Below are 18944 nucleotides of genomic sequence, written 5' to 3' on the forward strand. Positions count from 1 at the left end.
TTATAAGCTGTATGAAGAAATTAGTTTTTACCTTACAAGGTCAGGCACATTGGATGTGGTAGAAGATCTCTTTTAGACAAAAACAACACTACTGTTAAACAGTCTTTTGTTATTCAAACTTAGTGAAGTGATCAAACATCGAGCAACTGACTTATTTTAATGATAAATAAATCTCTGCAAAACCACACCCCCTAGGCTTCAATACTGAGTGAGCAGAGCTCAGTAACTTATAGGATTATGAAGTTAAAAAGGTACTATTCTGGTTACTCACATAAAGTAGATGCTTATTAGCCTTTCTCTCTTGCAATGCATTGAACACTTTCACTACACCATGACGGGCATTTTGTTGTCCAACAAGATTCTGCAGAGTATCTGCAACAAACATTACTTCAGTTTATGTTGTTTCACTCACTCATGCTAGGCAAAACCTCCAGCCAGAATCATCATTCTGCTACCCAAAGTCACAATCATAAAGGTTGGAAGAGACCTTCAAGATCATCTAGTTCAACCATAAAGACCCATAAAGGAAGGGAAACAAAGCCACGGCACTTCACTGGCCCTTGACTACAAGTTACACAGAGTCCCTACTCACCAACCTTTTAAAAACACAGCTTCAAAAGATACCCTTATTCTCCAGTTACCCAATAGATAATAGTGTGTGCATCTCAGAACATTTTAAGTGTTCTAACATAATACATCAAATGCCTTTTCAGTAGTTCACCTCACTGAGTCAAGTCTCATCTCACACATCATTAAACATTTCACTTAAATACACCTTAAGCCAAAGACTTCTACAACATTTAAAACAAATTTAGCAGTTTATTGCTTCTCAGTCTTCACAGAGAATACTTCCCACAAGAAGGCTGTTAAGACAATTCTAAGTCAATTATTTACACTTTGGATTAAATTAGAGAATAAATAGAGAGTCAGTGCTCCATCATTAATCTAAGGTGCATTTAGCTATGTCCTGATATATGGCTCCACGCTCAGAAACAAACAGGAAATCAAACAATACCATAAACCAAGTATGGAAAGCTATTTAGGTAAGTAGATGAGTATATAACACAGGCAGTAAATGGAAGGGTTGTTTACACATCAAAAGACAAATATTTTGCATGCATACCTATTCTTTTTTTGCAGTAAAAGTTGATTAAACTACCTAATGCATGGGGGTATATGATTTATCTAAGTGAAGCCATAAAATAGCTCATTCTCTTCAGATGGAGCAGAGAAAAAGCATTCAAGCTATGTTGAAGTGCATTTCCAAGTGCTAACGGTAATGATTTTGATTCTTTTCAGTTAGGTGCCTTCGGGTTTACATGATCTCTGAGGAGTCAGATATATGTAACTGGATTTCCTGTCCTGTGAGTGAGACAGCATGGAGCATCTCAGAATAGTGCCCCAAAAACATTCTGGCTGAAAAAGCACCTGCCCAGGCTTGGCAGACAAGGGCAGGCAAAGGAAAGTACTGAAAAAACCACTCCATCTAGGAGCTTCTTCTGCCCAGGCTGCAGGTCACTCTAATGTTCAGTGCCCTGAGACCTCTTATCAGAAATAGACAGCACTGACAGCATGGGTAGATCCCTCTCTCTCCAACTTCAAAATATAAAACAAAGAAGTAATTGGGGTGATGCCACTGTCCCTATTTGGCAAGTAATTCCAAGTAGCAGAGCCACATATTAGCTCACAGAGAACCAGCAGAGAGAGAATCGACTGAGATTCCTTGAACATTATGCACAAAAATACAGCAATTCTGATTTTGCATCCACCAGTAATATCTGAATCCATGCCTTTTACCAGACAGGCAGGAGAGGCCAAGACTACGACCGAAATCATCCTTATTTATGCAAATAATCATAACTTAAAATTCTAAAGGAAAATAATTTGATGAACCAGTTTCCTCATTAGCTATTAAATCTGTGATTAAGCAGAATGAAGGTGATCTCACCTGGAATGTTTTCAAGTAGTTTTTGCTGTGCTCTCTGTTTTGTCTCCTGCTTTTGTTCATCGCTCTTGGCTCTCGGTGCTGGAGCTAACTTTCCATTTGGCCAGAAAGCATCTCGAAAGACCCCAATGTAGTAAACAAGCATTGGCTCACTGAACATCCAGTGTACAGTGTCACGGATTTGCCTGTAAAGAAGTGGAGAAGGGAGCCCATCAGAGCTAGTCTCATCTTTTATCCATATTTATTCTTTTTACTCCTCAAAATAATGGAAGAGATGTTATTTTTCATGTAATTTTGCCAGTATGCCCAAGTTGATTTCATTGGCATAACAGCAAGTCATATTCAGGACTGGGTGCTCTAGGATCTAGGTCACTCCTGATACCTCACTTAGGTCTGCAGAAGGCTGCTTTTCAAGGTAATCCACAAACATCCATTTCAAATTACAAGTACTACATTGAAATATACATCAAAGCTACATTTCAAGGACAGGTACTACAAATGCTCCACCAGGAAAAGTCAGGAAAATCAGGTCATTAATAGTAGCAAACTCCAAACTAGTTGCCTGTGGAGATGTGCCTGCTAGGATAAAAATAGACAGTTTTGATAGAAGCACAGTAAGTTCCTTCACAGATAGCAAAGCACATTACCAAAGGGATGACAGACAGAGAGCAGCCTCTTCCTGTGGCTGCACCACTACTGTAACCTTCAGCACCAGGAGTCTAAGGTAGAGAGCAGGCACCAGTCAGTGCTGCTGCCATACAGCCAAATGCCTTAAAATCAATAAAGTCAACCTACATGTAAAAGCTACACAGGAACTTTGCATGCAAGCTATGCTCACAAATTCTCTGCCTCTCTGTCCTCCTTCAGGCATTTTCCAGTTGTCAGCAGGGTATGAACAAATGAACCAATCAATTTAAAACTCAGTGAGTGGATACTGTCTGAGACCAGTCCAATTTACTGCTACGTAATATTCATAAGAGGCTTTAAAAGCCATGCTGGCAAGTGCAAATTTAGTCACTGACTGGACAAAGAACAGCCTGCTGTGCTGATAGAATACTTCTAAAATTTCTTTCTGACCAGGGATACAGCTTTCCATATGAAGGTGTTTACAGACAGGTATGCTCATAGACTCAGGCAGGCCTCACCTGGCAGCATAAAGATAATTCACATACCTGTGAATTTCACACATACCTGTGTTTTCTCTAATAAACATAACATAGCTGTAAATTGAGCTGTGGAAAACAAATGCAGATTATCATATCCAACAGGATGTCCAGATTATTTTTAACAGTTCTTCTGTCAGCCTTTTTTTAACAGAATGATGATGAAAGTTCAGTTAAAGCAACAGCTACTTACTTGTTGATGGTTCTTCCAAAAGTGACTTGTACTAGTGCAATTAATGTTTTTCTGACCCATTTGAACACTGGAACAACAAAAAATTATAAAAATAATGATCAAGAAGTTAAAAACATTACAGAACCCATGACCATGTGCAAAACCTTCCCCCTACCTCCCACCAAACCAAACCCAAACAACCCACCCTTACAGTAAACATTGTTATAACCCTTTCTAAGATTCCATTAATTGTACAGAGGTTTCATTTCCCTTGATCACATTCCTTGTACTATTTGCTGTATGTTTTTTAAGTCCTGCAGATTATATAAGTATGCATATAAAATGCATTCTAGGTTATACTGTAAATTTTTATATGTAAGAATATTTCAAGTTTATTGAGCAATACAACTACTGAAACCCTTTTTTCTACTACAAAAAACCCAAATTTCCTCAAACTTCCCACCCTTTTCATACCTATTAGTATAAAGTACACACAGCAGCACCATTAAAATTCTGAAAACATTTTCACTCAAACCAAGCAGTCAGCTTTCCATTACAAATTAAGGAAACAAAAGTGAGTGCTTCCTAGTAATTACTGGCAAATCTTCCTTTCATACTGTTCACCATCGCAATAAAGTCTATATTTGGGAGACACATCTGCCATTTTTGGAAGGTGACACATTTTGCAATAGTTACCCTGTAAATAATCTTATAGAGCATCATGTGTGGCTGCACATTCAAACAGAAACAAAAATAGTTTTCTTATAATATCATCATTCAGTTACGTAAAAGGGAGGGAAAAATCCAGTATTTAAATATATCACAATTCTAGCATCATTTTCATCATAGGCATTGCAGAACTAAAATGCATATAATAATTCACTTTAAATGGATATTAAAATTATATTTCTTTGTCAGAGACATGTTCTGTAATAAAGCCATCTTTCCTTACTCAAGAATTCCTACAATCTAATGAACAGCTTATTTACAAAAAGAATACTACTGTCCCTTTTTCTAATTTTTTTCATGAAAAACTTAAAAAATATTAAATACAAATGCTCTCCCCTACCAGTTACATTTTTATTGCCATTTTATACTGTAATTTCACCCCAAAGTTATGAACTACTGAAGAATAGCTTGGTCCCAAACTGTCCATATAGATTGCAAGAATGAAGTTAAGTGCAATATAGATTGCACTCATTGAAACAGCAAAAAAATCTGAATTCTGAAGTGCCCTATAGAGCCAAGAGATTCCATTAGCAATTGAGCAGGTTTGCATCTTACTTCCTCGCAGTTCAAAAATCTCTCCAATCAGCATGAAACACGGCTCAGCGAGAGAGTCCTTCTTCCCATCCACCTCCTCTCCGTAGTCTGACAGGTCACTGTCCTCTTCTGTTTCTTCCTAGGAAGAGAGGGACAACATGAGTGTGTGCTGCAGTTCCCCAGCGTTCTTCCAGAATGGATTTAGTTGCTGCCATGCTCTGCAGAAGGAGCACAGCCAGTCCTCAAAAAACAGAGCCAAAAACTGCTGCTGGCAGGATCTGGCAAACAGGAATCTCACTAGGCATCTTGAAAACTTCCCATTGGACTGAAGTGATGAGGACATTGCACTGCTGGAATTGTCATCACTGCTGTATCTTCTGCTTGCAGCCTTGCCCCAGTAAGCACCTCAATGCTGCCCAGATTTTCAGAATCTACTGCCTCTATTGCCCCATCAACACCAGCTGGATAAAAGAAAGCAGGGGATGTGGGAGTCGTGTACTGCTAGGAAACAGGTGAGAGCTGTAAGCAGCAGATGGCACTCAACAGTGTTTGTGATTGCAAAGCCTCCTCTGATACAACACCCATAAAAAACATTCAGGATGGGGAGCTAGAGAGCTGGAGCTGTTTGCCATGCAAGCAGCTGGGTAGAAAGGGGGAAAATCTGGTTATTGCACCGGGAGAAGCAGGTAGCTGGCTCCCCAGGAGAACAGACAGTGCCTTCACAGCTGTAGCCACTCAGAGGGATTAGGCCCTAACCAATTGTCCTTGAAGAAAGGTGCGGGCCAAACCCAGCAGTGGAAAGGGAACTGGCCAGGCAAGCGCCATTAATGAAAACTAGTCCCAGGCAGAAACACAAATTGTGATACTTAGTGACCTGAGCCTGAGGATACCCCAGCTCAGGGCACCAAAGGGAGAAGAGCTATTCAGATAGACTCCCAGAAGATGACTGGGTTGAACCACCTCCATTCTGGCAGTACCATCTATTTCAGAGTGAAGGGCAGACAGCAGGTTGTTTCTCGCTGTCATGAAGATTGCTTTGAGATCAGGACTACAACTCCTGCCATTACTCACGGCAGCCAACACATCTCTTTGCTTTCCTGAATCTTGCCCTGCCCGCCTTTGCTTCCAGCAAAGCTAAAGACAGGCAGACCTGACCTCCACTGAGGCTGGTGCAATGCCCCAGTCTCTGGATCAGGAATGGTCATAATGATGTGCAAATTTTCTTCTTCAGCCTGGTTTTCAAAGATATCAATCATCTCTTCCTTTCGTCCTCATCATTCAATCATCTAATATTGGTTTATTTTTCTGCTATTCAGTGAATCTCCTGTCATTTAGAAGATGCAACAAGAAGTGTAAGTTCTTACACTACAGTGCATTTTCAGTGCATCCAGTAAATTTATAAACCTAAAAGCCCTTCTTTCTAGATGATATCAACTGCATTTTTGCTCTGATTTGATTTTGGTCTAGAGAGCTAAAAAATACATTCTAAAGCTAACCCTGTCCAAGGAGTTATAGATATAAAGAAATTGCTGCAGTATCTAATCCTGAACACAACACTCAAGAGGTAATATTATTGCTCTGACATATATTTGAAAAATGTGAGATGAGATTAAGGGCAAAGAGACAGCTGAATGAGAGCATTCTATACTACAAAGTTCAAAATACAAACTAAACCAGGAAGTCTCAGTTACAAAAAGAACACAATTATACCAGCTTTAACACAACTAACTTCATTTATGACCTTGTACCAAATGATTCAAGCCCAGTTGAACTGCTTTAGGAAAGTATCCAAGATGCTATCAGTGGGGCAAGACTGAGCTGATCCAAAGCTCTTACTGAAAGACATGAGAGTCCAGGAAACAGCAGAGCTAATCCCAGACTGCCTCCCAATCTGTCTCTCTCCATTTGATTTTATTACTTTCACTTTAGGACAATTGTTTCACATACTCATTCATAGGGTCTAAGAGTTCCCACCATCTGTATTCTGTTATGTGTAAGCTTAAGGAAAGAAGGGAGAAGAGAGGGAAGAGAAATGTGAAGCAGTAATAGTTGCATAATTTCTGCTTTATTTGTTCTTTCTCCTCTCACACACTGGTATTAAAAATTCTCTTTCCTTCTCCTGTATTTCCCAACTATTTCCTCCTACACACTCCCATAATACAATATCTATCTCCCATAATACAATGTCTTGAGGATGTTTTTCAATTAAATAGCAAAATACAAATAGCTTCACACTTCAATGCTTTTATGCTACTTCTACCTATCAGTCATTTTAGTGAAAGCACTTTGGATTTTAGAACTCCAGTACTTCTATCAAAGTAAAACTAGTTTCTCAAACTTTCTTTATATTTATTACTCTGAAATGAGGCACATGCATTCAGCATCTAGATGCAAACATAGCATACTTTTGAAAGGTATATATAGGATTTTCTTATTTCTGAGATGCAGTACCACCTCTCTCCCTATAAAACCCTAGAAGTGTACTTGCTCTCCAATCTCAAATTATCCTGCATAAGACTCATCCACTCCAGACAGCTACAGCATGTCAGAAATTAACTGTTTCAAATGAATTTTGTATAACCTATAACTAAAAGGGGGAATAGAAACATCTCCTTGAATGTTGCATTATCTGAACATGAACAACACAGAATAGAGTGCCATGGAATTGTGGTCAATTTAGTCAATGAGCTATTTTAGTCACTAATCTATTATTCATTGCATTTTGATAAACAATGGGTTTTTATGGCTTAATAACAAATTCTCCAACTGGTTTGCCTACACAGACTCCTGCCTGCATTTGCAAATTCCCTCAGTAAGCCTGTACTATTTGCCAACAGTTTTTTGTCAAAACTAGCTGTGCTTATGAAGTTGTCCTGAAATTAGGGATACACAGCTGTTGTTTCTTGCCAAGAGAATATTCCCAAGTGAGAATATTTTTACCGGCCAAAACCCCTCTGAAATATGCATGTCCAAAATTCAAAATGTAAAAAAATAAACAATCCCACATGAACTGCAATTTGTTTATTTGTGATAGCTTACACATTTGCCTATATGCATGTACCAAAAGGCAGGAAACCTTTTTTATTAATAAACATCTTTTAAATTCATAGGCAGCTCTTTCTTCTGACTCTTTGTTCACTTACAGTAAATTACAAATGACCTTTGGAAATACTGCCTGCCATTCAAATACTAATGACTCTCCCTGTTTACTTAGGATAAGTAATTAAATTTGGTAAGATTGCTTTTGTACCACTTACCTCCTGATGAGAAAACAAATCACCAGGAAGTCGTTCTAGAAATGAGGAGAGTGAAAACGATGACTTCTTGCCTTGCACATCAATAACTTTGAGGTGCTCTGGGGAGGGGCTCAAGAAGGCATAAAGTGCTTCACTCTGGCAGAGTCTTTCATCAGAGAGTAATTTCTATGAAACAAAAATAATGACACATCACAACACAGCAACACATCAATTAAATATTTCTTGTTAAGGAATAAGATGCATTGAGGCATCCAATAAAACTGATTAAATCACAGCTCAGAGGTAGTGTGAGGAAAAAAATCCCTATCTCACAAAGATACTTTAAGAAACTATTTCTAGAAACTAGTACTAGAACTAGTAAGAATAAAGCTTTTAATCTTACAACTTTCTTGTTTTATAACAATGTCTCACTTGTAAGGAATTTGTTGTAAAGAGTTTGTAAAGTGAAAGCAGCAATTAAAGGATTCATTATTTATGATTCCTTAATTTATTGAAGTTCAAATTAACTTACCACCAGAGGAATGGTTACTATCAGTCAAACTCATCTCAACTTCAGGCATTTTGGACAACTTTGACATTTACAGTTTCAAACCTTACATTTGACCTATTTTTTCTAGGCTCTTTCTTTAGGCAATAGAGAGGCAGCAGCCTCTCAATTCTCCTGTTTAGATATCTGTTGGTTTTGTCTTTATTTTCTTACCTGCAGAAAGTTATTAAGCTGGTTCTTGGATTTCTCCATGAATTTCTGGTCTATGGACTTGAAGGGCAGCTTGCTGAGAGAAGGCAACTGAACTTTCTTTAATGATGGAAAACACTGTGTAGGAGAAAGGAGAGCTCAGTTAAGATGTATGCAGAGAAAAAGACAAGTGGTTCAGAATGGAAATGAAGAGACTCCTTTTTGCTCTCATCTCACTTCCACACCCCTCTCAAGAAAACACCTTCCCCTTACCACTATGGGCTGACACATCTAAACCCTTTCCCTTTACAGCACTGTTATCTATTCCTTATCAGACAGAAAGGTTAAAGCACTGGGGAAAAAAAACCCCAACCTTCTCTCTCCCCAAAAGCTGTCATTTCTAATACTTCCCTAGAAGCCAGACATAAAACCTCATTCTTATAGCAGGCTCTTGTATGACAGTGCAGAGCATATACCATTTTGAAATGGGGTTAGTCCAATAAAACATTATTAAGGGGAAAAAAATATAAACAAGTTTTATAATCATCTGTCAGAGACCAGAAAGATGCAGATAGAAATCTACCTCTAAAGGGCTAAAAGCCAAAAAGCTGGCATTAAAACTGGTAGCATTAAATTGCTATCATTCTGACAATTTTGGCAGTTTGTATCTTTTCCCTCCCATAACCAGGATTCGTACCTCACTGAGTTTGCGGTGTAGGTTCTGAAACTCGTTGAGCTTCCTGGGAACAGTCCAGTTCTTAGTTTCAGCTCCACCAACTTCTTGTAAACTCACCATGACAGAGTAACAGGGCACTTGTTCTCCATTCTCTTCTAAAACCTTGTGGGGGAAGAAAAAACACATCAGGTAATCTCTGTTGAAAGTAGACAGTGGAACTATGAACACAGGAACATCTGAAAAGTGAACAGGTGAGTGGCTTGCAAACCCAGTCATCTGTCCCACGCTTCTCTTAAGATTTGAAAGCTACATATGGAGCAATTCCCTTAATGAACTAACCTTCACCCAAGATGCTGTGCCAGTCCTGAACCAGTCCTCCAGCTAACCAGTTACACTTTACCTACAGTTTGCAATGCTGTCCACCAGCCATGCCTCCCTGACATGTCCTCTTCACACATCTGAGTGTATTATTTCAGTTTTTAAGGTACCTGCCATGTAGTTTTGTGATTGCTCATCAATACTCCATCTCTCCTATCTGCACTTACCTGAGTGTTCTCCCTTCATTTCCATCCTCCCTTCCCAGGGCTTCTGCTGAGGCTCACCCACACAGCAGGCACAGCAGCTCTGCAGCTGGGTCTGGCAACAGCTGGTGCTGCTATGGAGCGATTTCTCTGCTCACTTGAGCTGTTCTCCTTGCACAGTTTGTGGTATCTGTGAGGAATACCTGAGGAATTCACTATTCCTGAGGAATTCACAACTTTACAAAAATACTTATAAATCCAACTACAATGCTCAGCCCAGAGGAAGGAGAAGCAATTAACCACATTGTGCAAATGGGGAAACTATAGCAAAGTTAAATTTTTCTTGAGATGACGGCAGCAGTGTGACCACACTGTTTCTTAATTTGATAATTGGCATAAGAATTTCATCCTTATGTCCTATTGGTGGCAAATTTTTGTTTACTTATTTTGAGGAGACACCCAGATTGATTATGAAAGACAAATAACGGAAATGCATAAAATATTTCACTCTACAATGCTTGTCTTTATATACAAATAATGACTTTATATACAAATAATGTCTTTATATGCAAATAATAAGGTAATTATAAAATACCACTCCCAGTTTTTTTGAGCAAAGTTATAACCTTAAAGCTTAAAAAAAAAAAGAATATTAACGAATCTAATTAGGAAAAGAATAAACTTTAAAATTCATATAATTATGACACCTTTTCTGAGAAGTCTGTAGAGATCTGACAGCACAGTGCTATGGATGAATAATTTGACAAGCACCTACATCACCCTTGTAAAAGCCATGTGGCTGAAATGTACCTTCATATTTTTAAGCTATTCAGAGCTGTACATTGATAATATTCCCTGTGACGCACTCCTCATAAAGCTGCACAAGGAGCACTGGGAAACCAAGTCTGAGGCCCAGATTTCACAAATCTCTGTCAAAAAGCTGCAGCAGCACTCAGACAGAATACAAAGCACCAGCCTGAATGCCTGCAAATGTGCCTAGTTCTCAGTGCAGCTATTTGGAGAAGTGCCTATCTCCTGCCAGACTCCTGCAGAAATAGATGCTTGAACAGCCTCCAAGGTGCAGGTCAGAGAGACATGGTGCAGAACAACTGGGATTGTCTGGGACAGTCCCTGCCCTGTCTACCCTGAGCTACACTGGATCTGTGTTTGTAGGTGACCCACAAACACCTCCTGACTGTCACTTTTCAATACTGGGAGACGAGTGCTGAAATTGCTGATTTGAGTCATGCCTATGACTTTCCATGCTAAATCTGTTCCCAGGGCAGGGGTTTGCATGTGTAAGGTCATCTGAACTGTAATTGTGAGGAGAGAGTCATCCCTCTGAAAGCACATTTTAAAATTAGTACTCCTGCTTCGAGCTACATGCAGAATCCTCTCAATTCCAATTACTAGATGTGGACACATTACTGCTTTTTTTTTTTCAAGTACTCTCAAATAAATACTGAAAACTTTCAGGATCTTCTTAGGAATACAAATTTTTTTATCAACTTAGGTGCTTGTGAATTTGTTTTTCCAGATGAATGAGTAAACTGGAAAACAAATATTGAATGTTAGGAGGTCTTCTAAACCAGGAGATCTATTCCTCTGCTGTTAGCAGGCACCACCTCATACAATTGCTATCATTAATTAATTCAAACTATAGAGCAGTATTCCTCTGATTCTCCCTTTTGCTAAGTTAAGCAAACACAACTTGAAAGTGCTTTCAGAACCACTTCTTGTGGGAGAAGTTCCTCATTCAAATCCCCCCTTCTCAAGGGACACGGCCCAGCACCTGCAAAGTGACTGTAACACTTCCTCATCGTGAGTGGAAACTCCCTCCTAATGTGTTCAAGAGTTGCATTTACCCTTGACAGACCTGCAGCCTGCTCAAGATGAGCTGCACATCTGCCAAGCCACCAGCACCTCTACTGTTTCCAGCCAAGCGGTGCCCCAGGGGTCAGAGCTAAAGCCCAGAGATCCTGCTGAACACAAACCTCACATGCCACATTGTGAGACTGAGCTTCTAATGCTGCTGCCCAAAAAACCATCCAGCTTTTTCCCAACCTTCCTAACCCTTCTCTAGCCCTGTTTTCAGGTGCTGCCAAGTAGTGGGGGAAAATCACTTCCCTGCTCCTGCTGGCCACACTGTTTCTGGTACAGGTCAGGCTGCATTTGGTCTCCTTGACCACCTGGGCATGCTCCTGGCTCATGTTCAGACAGCTGTCAACCAGCAGCCCCAAGTTCCTGTCCACTGAGCAGCTGTTCAGCCATTTCTTGTCCAGGTGTGTAGTGTGGTAACCACAAGAAACATGCAATTTTTTCACCTTATTCAGATCTACAAACTCAATTCCTTCTGAAAGCAATAGACTTTTTAAAAGATGTTATGCTCTGAAACAGTCATTCCTTGTACAAGGAAGACAGAATGTCTGTTAAAACATTAAATGATACAAGGCCAAAACAATTAAAGCAAGCAGATCAAGTTAGATTATTTAGCTCTAAGTTACATACCTGTAACGGGGAAGAGACACTCAGAATTACACAAGTTGTTATCACAGGCTCCCTCATTCTGCATTGTTCCTACTGTATTTTTCAACCTCTATCAGTGAGCCAAAACACTGAGTCTCCAAAGTAAGTTTTACCAAAAATACGAGCTACCAAATGACACCTAGAGATTATATGATTTACACCAATTATATATATCTATATATATATAGATATAGTTCACACACATAGACTTAGTATATTTAAATTACTCAAAAATATAAAGACGGAAATATTCAAGCTAAGAGATTACAAACAAGAGTTTGGACATGGTTTTTTCCCCAAGACTTAAGTAATTTTTTTCTTTTGTGCATTCTCTGTTAACTGATTTAGTAGATCAGTTTAAAAGCTCAATGACTGGCTATTACACTTTCAGCTCAAGATCTATAGCAAAAATTACTTTTACTAAAGTTTTCTGCTAAACAACAGGGCCAAGATTTTCTCTCTCTAAAATCACAGAGCTATATTCTGGGATTGGCAACAATGTATTTTGCAGATAGAAAGACTAGGTCATCTGCTCATACCCCCTAAAATCATCAACTGCAGCTAGAATATTCTCAAGCAATTAATTACCATAGATAACTACAACACCCATGTTTTCTCCAGCCTACCCCTTGAAGCAGGAGCTGCAAACAGCACAATTTATCCAAGCCTATATTTAATTTCCTGATCCAGTACTACTTATAAGTCATAGCTAAGGCAGCAAGCAATTAAAAGCCTCTTCCAATCTCCCTCTAATTTAGCCAAAGCATCTTCTCCTCTGGTAGAGAGGCACTGGAAAGGTGTATATGGTTACATTTGTGCAGAAAGCTGCCATTCTGCACCCAGAGTTTATTAGACTTTAAGACCAGGCTTCAAAAGCTACAAATAACTCTTAAGAAGACAACTTAAAGAACTTTTCAGTTCTCAGTAGTGCCACCTGCAAACAGCATTAAAACAAAAACAAATCCAGGTGTTTCCGTATGGAGAATCGTGTTTTAAAACTGGCACCTTACATTTTTTGACCTGTTGGATTTATTTCTTTTACAATGACTTTAACAGCTGACAGACCTATCACTGGCTTGCAAGAGCTTAAGACACAACCAAATAAACTCCACAGCACATACTTTTTTCCTCCAACAAAGAGTTACTTCAAGAAAACTATTTGTATTCTTTTCAGGAACATTTTCTTAGTGGCACACAGAGGCAAGGCAGTAGAGACCCAATTAATCTTTAGATCTTCATAGTGATAGTGTCAAGAAGATTACTTACGTGTGTCAGCCTACACTTACCACATAATTCACTGAGTTCCTTTCATGGTAATTGTTACATAAGATGGTAATACTTTTTGTTTTCATCACATTTTTTTGCATGCATTCTACAACTGTCTGCCTATGCCCAAATGGAACAGCAAAACAAGACCAAAAAAGAGTAACAACTTCTTCAACTTACAGATATAAAGCACTTTCTTTCCAGGCATTCAAGCCCCTTGAAACTGTACAGCCATTAAATACAAAACCCAAAAAGTACAAGCACTGCATCTTTGAGACACAGCAGAGACACAACTGTACCCAAGTGCAATAGCATGGTAATATAGGAAGACACAGTTCTCATGAAAAACAGTGCCCCTAAGATAGCAAATTACTTTACCCAGTGCCAGAACTTGTTTATGTACATGCAGGTAATTTTTATAACTCCACTACATCAGTGTCTGAGGAATAGAAACTCTACATATGAATCATAGTAGCCACTGGGGAAACAGAAGAGGAGCTCGGAAGAAGTTAGGGTTCTTTCCCCCACAAGTAAATTTTAAGTATAAACAGGTATAAGGAAAGTATCTACACGTTTTTCTTCTGCTTTTCATTCAAGTTTGAATAGACCCAGCAGGTCAAAAGGCAGAAAAAAATCCCCTACCTCTCCTGAGACAATGAAGGCTTTCCACATGCCAAGATTCTCACACCACCAGTCTGTTCTTGCAATGTGCAGCTGAAGGTCACTGTGCTCTCTCTCCATCAGAGTAATTTCATCCTTCAGCTTAGAAACAATCTACAGAGAAAAGTTTATTCATTACAATTGGTAGGAAAAAGCTTGTGCAGCACACAAGATTTATGTCTTTAGGGACACTGTTACGAAAGAAGAAAAGGTACAAAAGCACAGGGAGAACAATTTCTGTGGATAAAAAAAAATAAATTACAAGTGAGAAAATCAATGATGTCTCAAACTTTTAGAGCACACAGCAATCTTAAAGGTCAACCCTCACATTAAAATAAACAACAAGTTAGAAGCACAACTACTATCACACTACCAGCATAAAAGACACTTGAGATAGGATTATATATTTCACACAGTGTGTTTTATAAGAATTTGAAATTTCCATTAAATATACCTTACTGAAGACATCTTTATCATTTTCAGGTACACATCATGTGACTGAAGAATCTGGGAATAGATTTCATTTCTAGGAATTTAGCTATGTTAGAAATCACTCGAAGTTATCACTTATTTCATTCTAGTTTTGAGAAGGCAAGGATTTGTTATTGTGAAAAGCACAAAAAGTAGCCAAACATCCTGCCAGGAGACAGTATGACAAGAGAAGGTGGAAATATACATAAGATGTGACATTAGAAACACAGCAAAAGCAGATGACACTTTTCCATTTTTAAATATGATATACCACTTAGCCAAATTTATCAGCTCTATCACTTACACCACAAGTGGTGCATTCTACAGAGCTACAGGAATTGTCTTGTTCAGAATTTTTGTCTCATGTCAGATGTAAAATATCTATATAACATATAGATAATTGACTATATATATAAGTATATATATAACATATATATAGTGACTATATAACATATCTATGTAAAATATCAGATGTTCAGAATTTTTTCTCTCATGTCAGATGTAAAATATCTATGTGAGCTATATAACAATTTTCTAGCAAATATCTCACCTTCAGAAAAATTTCATATTTTACTTTGCTATCAATACTGAGGTTTCTCTACAATCACCTTATATTGACTCCAGCAGCATCCAGAACATTCAATAAACACAGAACAACTAGTAAGATTTTATCATAAGTAAACAGCTGTTACATTTACAAACTGAATACTGAGACTTTACAATAATATTGGATCCATTTTACTATTGTTTCAGAGATGTAGCAATTTTCCAACACCAAGAATATTTTAGAAACAAACACATACAGGGAAAAACCCACAACTTCAGTAGGGGTACAATCCCTGCCTCCCCAGGAGCCTAAGTACAGAAAGAATATAGCTGTTATGGTTTAAAGAATGCAAAAGGAACATAGAACATGTGGATGGAACACTATATAAAGGTTTAGTTATACAGAATCGTAGAAGGGCTTGGGTTGGAAGGGGGACACTCCAGAAGAGCTGCAAATATTTTCAGCTGTCTGCAGTACCCTCTGGCAGAAGGAAGATGTGGACGGGGCAGGGGGAATGAAGCTAGCCAGGGTGGCACAAACTCTAGTGCCCACACCTTTCTCCTGGAGGTAGCTATGCTCAGAGCTGGGGCAGCAGAGAATGAGTGGAGTGTCAACTCCTATTCAGACAAGCATCTTAGCACTCACCCTGAGTGAAGGAAAAATGCATAAAGAAGCCAGCCAGGCTCAGAGCAATGACTACTACCCAGGTACCTTTTCGTCATCGCTAGCAGCAGGATTTTAGGAAAACACCTTGGCTCCTTGTTCATCTCACCCACCACCTACCATCTGCAACCAAACCCCATTACAGCTGACAAGACAGGCCCAACTGCATCTGAACAACAGGCCTGTAAAATCAACACAGGTAAGTTGGCCCAAGCCATGTGCAGGCCCCTCGTTTCTCCTGAGTATATTCTCAAATTGCTTACAAAGAAAAAAGGATGTATTTTACTTGCCCTAGTCCAGAGATTAAAGTTTCAAATCACTCCGAATTATCCCTTGGATGGCAGCATGCGTTCTCCTAGCTCCTAATAAAGGAATCAGTCACTCCTAAAGGTCTGGGGTTGCTTATCCCTTAGTTGGAGGAAGTCTGTCTGAGCTGGCGCTGCAGCCGAGGGCGCTGTGCTGTGCCCCGGGGCGGCAGCACAGGGCACAGGGGCCGGGCATCCCCCGGGCACAGGGCACAGGAGCAGAGCAGCGCAGCCCCCAGGCAGCAGCGGCAGCGCCGGATGCCTGAGGTCCAGCAGGGCAGGGAGGCAAGGGATAAACATCCCTTGCCACCGACAAGGCAGCACGGGAGAGTGATCCTTATTCCATGGCCAACAAAGCAATCTATATCACATTCACAAGTTTATTCCCCATATCTAAAAGCTATTGTAAGTAAACAATTAAAACTAAGTTCTGATGTCACCTTTTGTTTAACAAGTTGACTGAAATAACCATCTGACCCATCCAAAACGTGACAACTGGATGCTACACAAACATACACTTACCCAAAAATAAAATTAAAAAAAAAATCAAATAAAAGAACTGAAGACACTAAAGGTACATACCTTTTTGTCAGGTTTTGGTGAATTACAAATGGAATTTAGAGCCTGTTTCTTATACTCAAGCTTGTCATTTAGCTGGCGAAGTTTATTTACAGCATAACTGGCTTGTTCATTAATTCTTGTGCTGCATTCTTCAGTAGCTTCTTCACAGCCTTGGCTCTAGGAATAGAGGGTGGGGGCAATTGCTACATTAATATGAGTAAAGAGACAGCTATTCATAGAATGACAGAATGTTTTTGGCTGGAAGGGACGTTTAAGATCACACAGTTCTGATCTCGCTGCCATTGGCATGGACACTTTCCACTACAACAAACTGGTCACAGAGCCCCATCCAGCCTGGCCTTGAACACTGCCAGGGATGGGGCAGGAGGTGGTTTAGTGTTTGCTTCTTGATATAGATGAAAATTTAGGTAACAACAGATATTCCAACCATCAGATCCAACATGAAATGTCAGTCTGTTGTAAAAAACCAAACACCCCAACAGACAAAGCCTCATTACCATTTCTACTACAGTTCCTTGTCAGCTCACAGCAACAGTGTAAAAATGACCTTCAACTAAGGCTTTAGTGTTAATGAGAGGTAAAGTTTGTTTTAAAAGCAAAAACAGCTTAGTAGTCATGATGAATATTCAGAGCCAGATAGAAAAGTAAATACTTAGTGCTGAGCTGAAAGATAATGAGGATGGGGCAGCAGGGAATAAAACCAAAAAAAATCCACATTTCTTACAAACAGTCCTGCCTCCCACAAACCTTCACAAAACAGATTTGTCATCCTGCAGAACAATCTAAACCAAGTCCTTTAGCTTTCTACACAGATTTTACTGCTGTTTTTAGAAGTGTTAATAAAAATGTGTTAAAAGCACATATGCCTTACCCTAAATTCATAAATCATTCTCATATATTCATTCAGACAAACCAATAGCTTTTTCCATCTTGTGTACTACAGGCTGCAAAAAAATAGAAAACTTCACACCTTTCAGTGACATTTTTCTTAATATCTTCTGACATATAGCTCAACCTCCCCCTTCTTACTGTACTTCCCCAAATAGACGTGAAAACCTTGAGATCTAGCAAACAGCACTGCCATGTTCAAAGATCTTTGAGTCTGTTTGTGACTGAGTATATCTAAATTTATCTGTGGGAAGCTGAGTCTATTCTCATGAAGAGGGGTTCTGTGTTATTTAATGATATTCCAAGTAAGTAAATTGTATCCTTATATCATAAAAGAAAAAGGTAACAGAAGGAACTCTCATACTCTTGTAAATTCTGTGAGTTCTCTGTTGGAAGAATAGAGAAGAGTTTTAGGCTGGAAGAGATGATGGAGTGGCTTTTTGCTGGACTCTTTTTGTATACCCAGGGACAGAATCATGTTTCCTTGTGATACAGAGACTGCATCCAGGGGGAGGCAATGGTTCAGAGCCAAGAGGGTTCGGTGTTGGTGCCCCTCGGCCCCAGGGGGCGAAAAAATTTGGGGGGTACAGGTGTCCCAAAGGAGAGACTGTGCCTTTTTTGGAATGGGACAAAGCATCCTTAAAAGGGACAACCCTAGAAGCAGCTCTGGTCCGTGTTCAGTGGTGAGAGCACTGGACATGGAAGGAAGAGGTCACTATGGCACAAGGACTGTCTCCTCTTGATGAATTGAGAATTGATTATCTATAGGGTGGTGATGGACTAAGAGTTGGTGATTTGTGGGATAGATGTATTGGAAATTTGGTGGGAGGAGGAGGAAATGTATTTGTAAGGTCTTCATTTTCCCTGTGTGTGTTCCTTTTACTTGTAGTTGTAGTGTAATTAACAAAGCTTTCTTTATTTCTAAGTGGAGGCCTGCTTTGCTTATTCCTGGTCACATCTCACAGCAGAAACCAGGGAGAAGGTATTTTCATGGGGGCACTGGCATTGCACCAGCATCAAACCATGACAGAAGACAATCCTGTTGTAAATTCCATCTTATATCTTATTTAAGAAAGTCTGAGAAGAGATAACAGTAGCAACAATAACTAATCTCCTTAGCATGATCCTCAAACATAATGCAGAAGTCAGGAGTTCTAGGTTGAGAAATCCACACCCTTTTCTAGCTCTGCATTTGCCTGCTCTGTGGCTGAGTAAAAACCCATTAGCTCCATGCCCTGTCCTTCTCTCTATTCTGCATGGACTATGAACTCCTAGGGTCAGAAACTTGCCTCCAAGCATGAGTACAGACCTCAGCTCAGAATGTTGTCTTCTGGCACTACAATAACACAAATAATAATAATTA

General features: G+C 39.4%; 1 protein-coding gene across 1 annotated transcript in view; it reads right to left on the reverse strand.

Annotated features, from left to right (window-relative positions):
- The window catches only part of SNX25 (sorting nexin 25), an 85236-nt gene that overhangs the window by 3420 nt on the left and 62872 nt on the right, over positions 1–18944 (reverse strand). The window contains exons 10-18 of the mRNA XM_030947162.1: positions 16694–16849; positions 14108–14239; positions 9174–9314; positions 8501–8614; positions 7801–7965; positions 4565–4682; positions 3302–3368; positions 1949–2130; positions 272–372 (exon numbers count right to left, since the gene is read on the reverse strand). Coding sequence (XP_030803022.1) covers positions 272–372; positions 1949–2130; positions 3302–3368; positions 4565–4682; positions 7801–7965; positions 8501–8614; positions 9174–9314; positions 14108–14239; positions 16694–16849 — 1176 coding nt within the window. The remainder of the gene's footprint in view (positions 1–271; positions 373–1948; positions 2131–3301; positions 3369–4564; positions 4683–7800; positions 7966–8500; positions 8615–9173; positions 9315–14107; positions 14240–16693; positions 16850–18944) is intronic.

The sequence above is a fragment of the Camarhynchus parvulus genome, chromosome 4, assembly GCF_901933205.1.
Source record: "Camarhynchus parvulus chromosome 4, STF_HiC, whole genome shotgun sequence".
Classification (NCBI taxonomy): domain Eukaryota; kingdom Metazoa; phylum Chordata; class Aves; order Passeriformes; family Thraupidae; genus Camarhynchus; species Camarhynchus parvulus.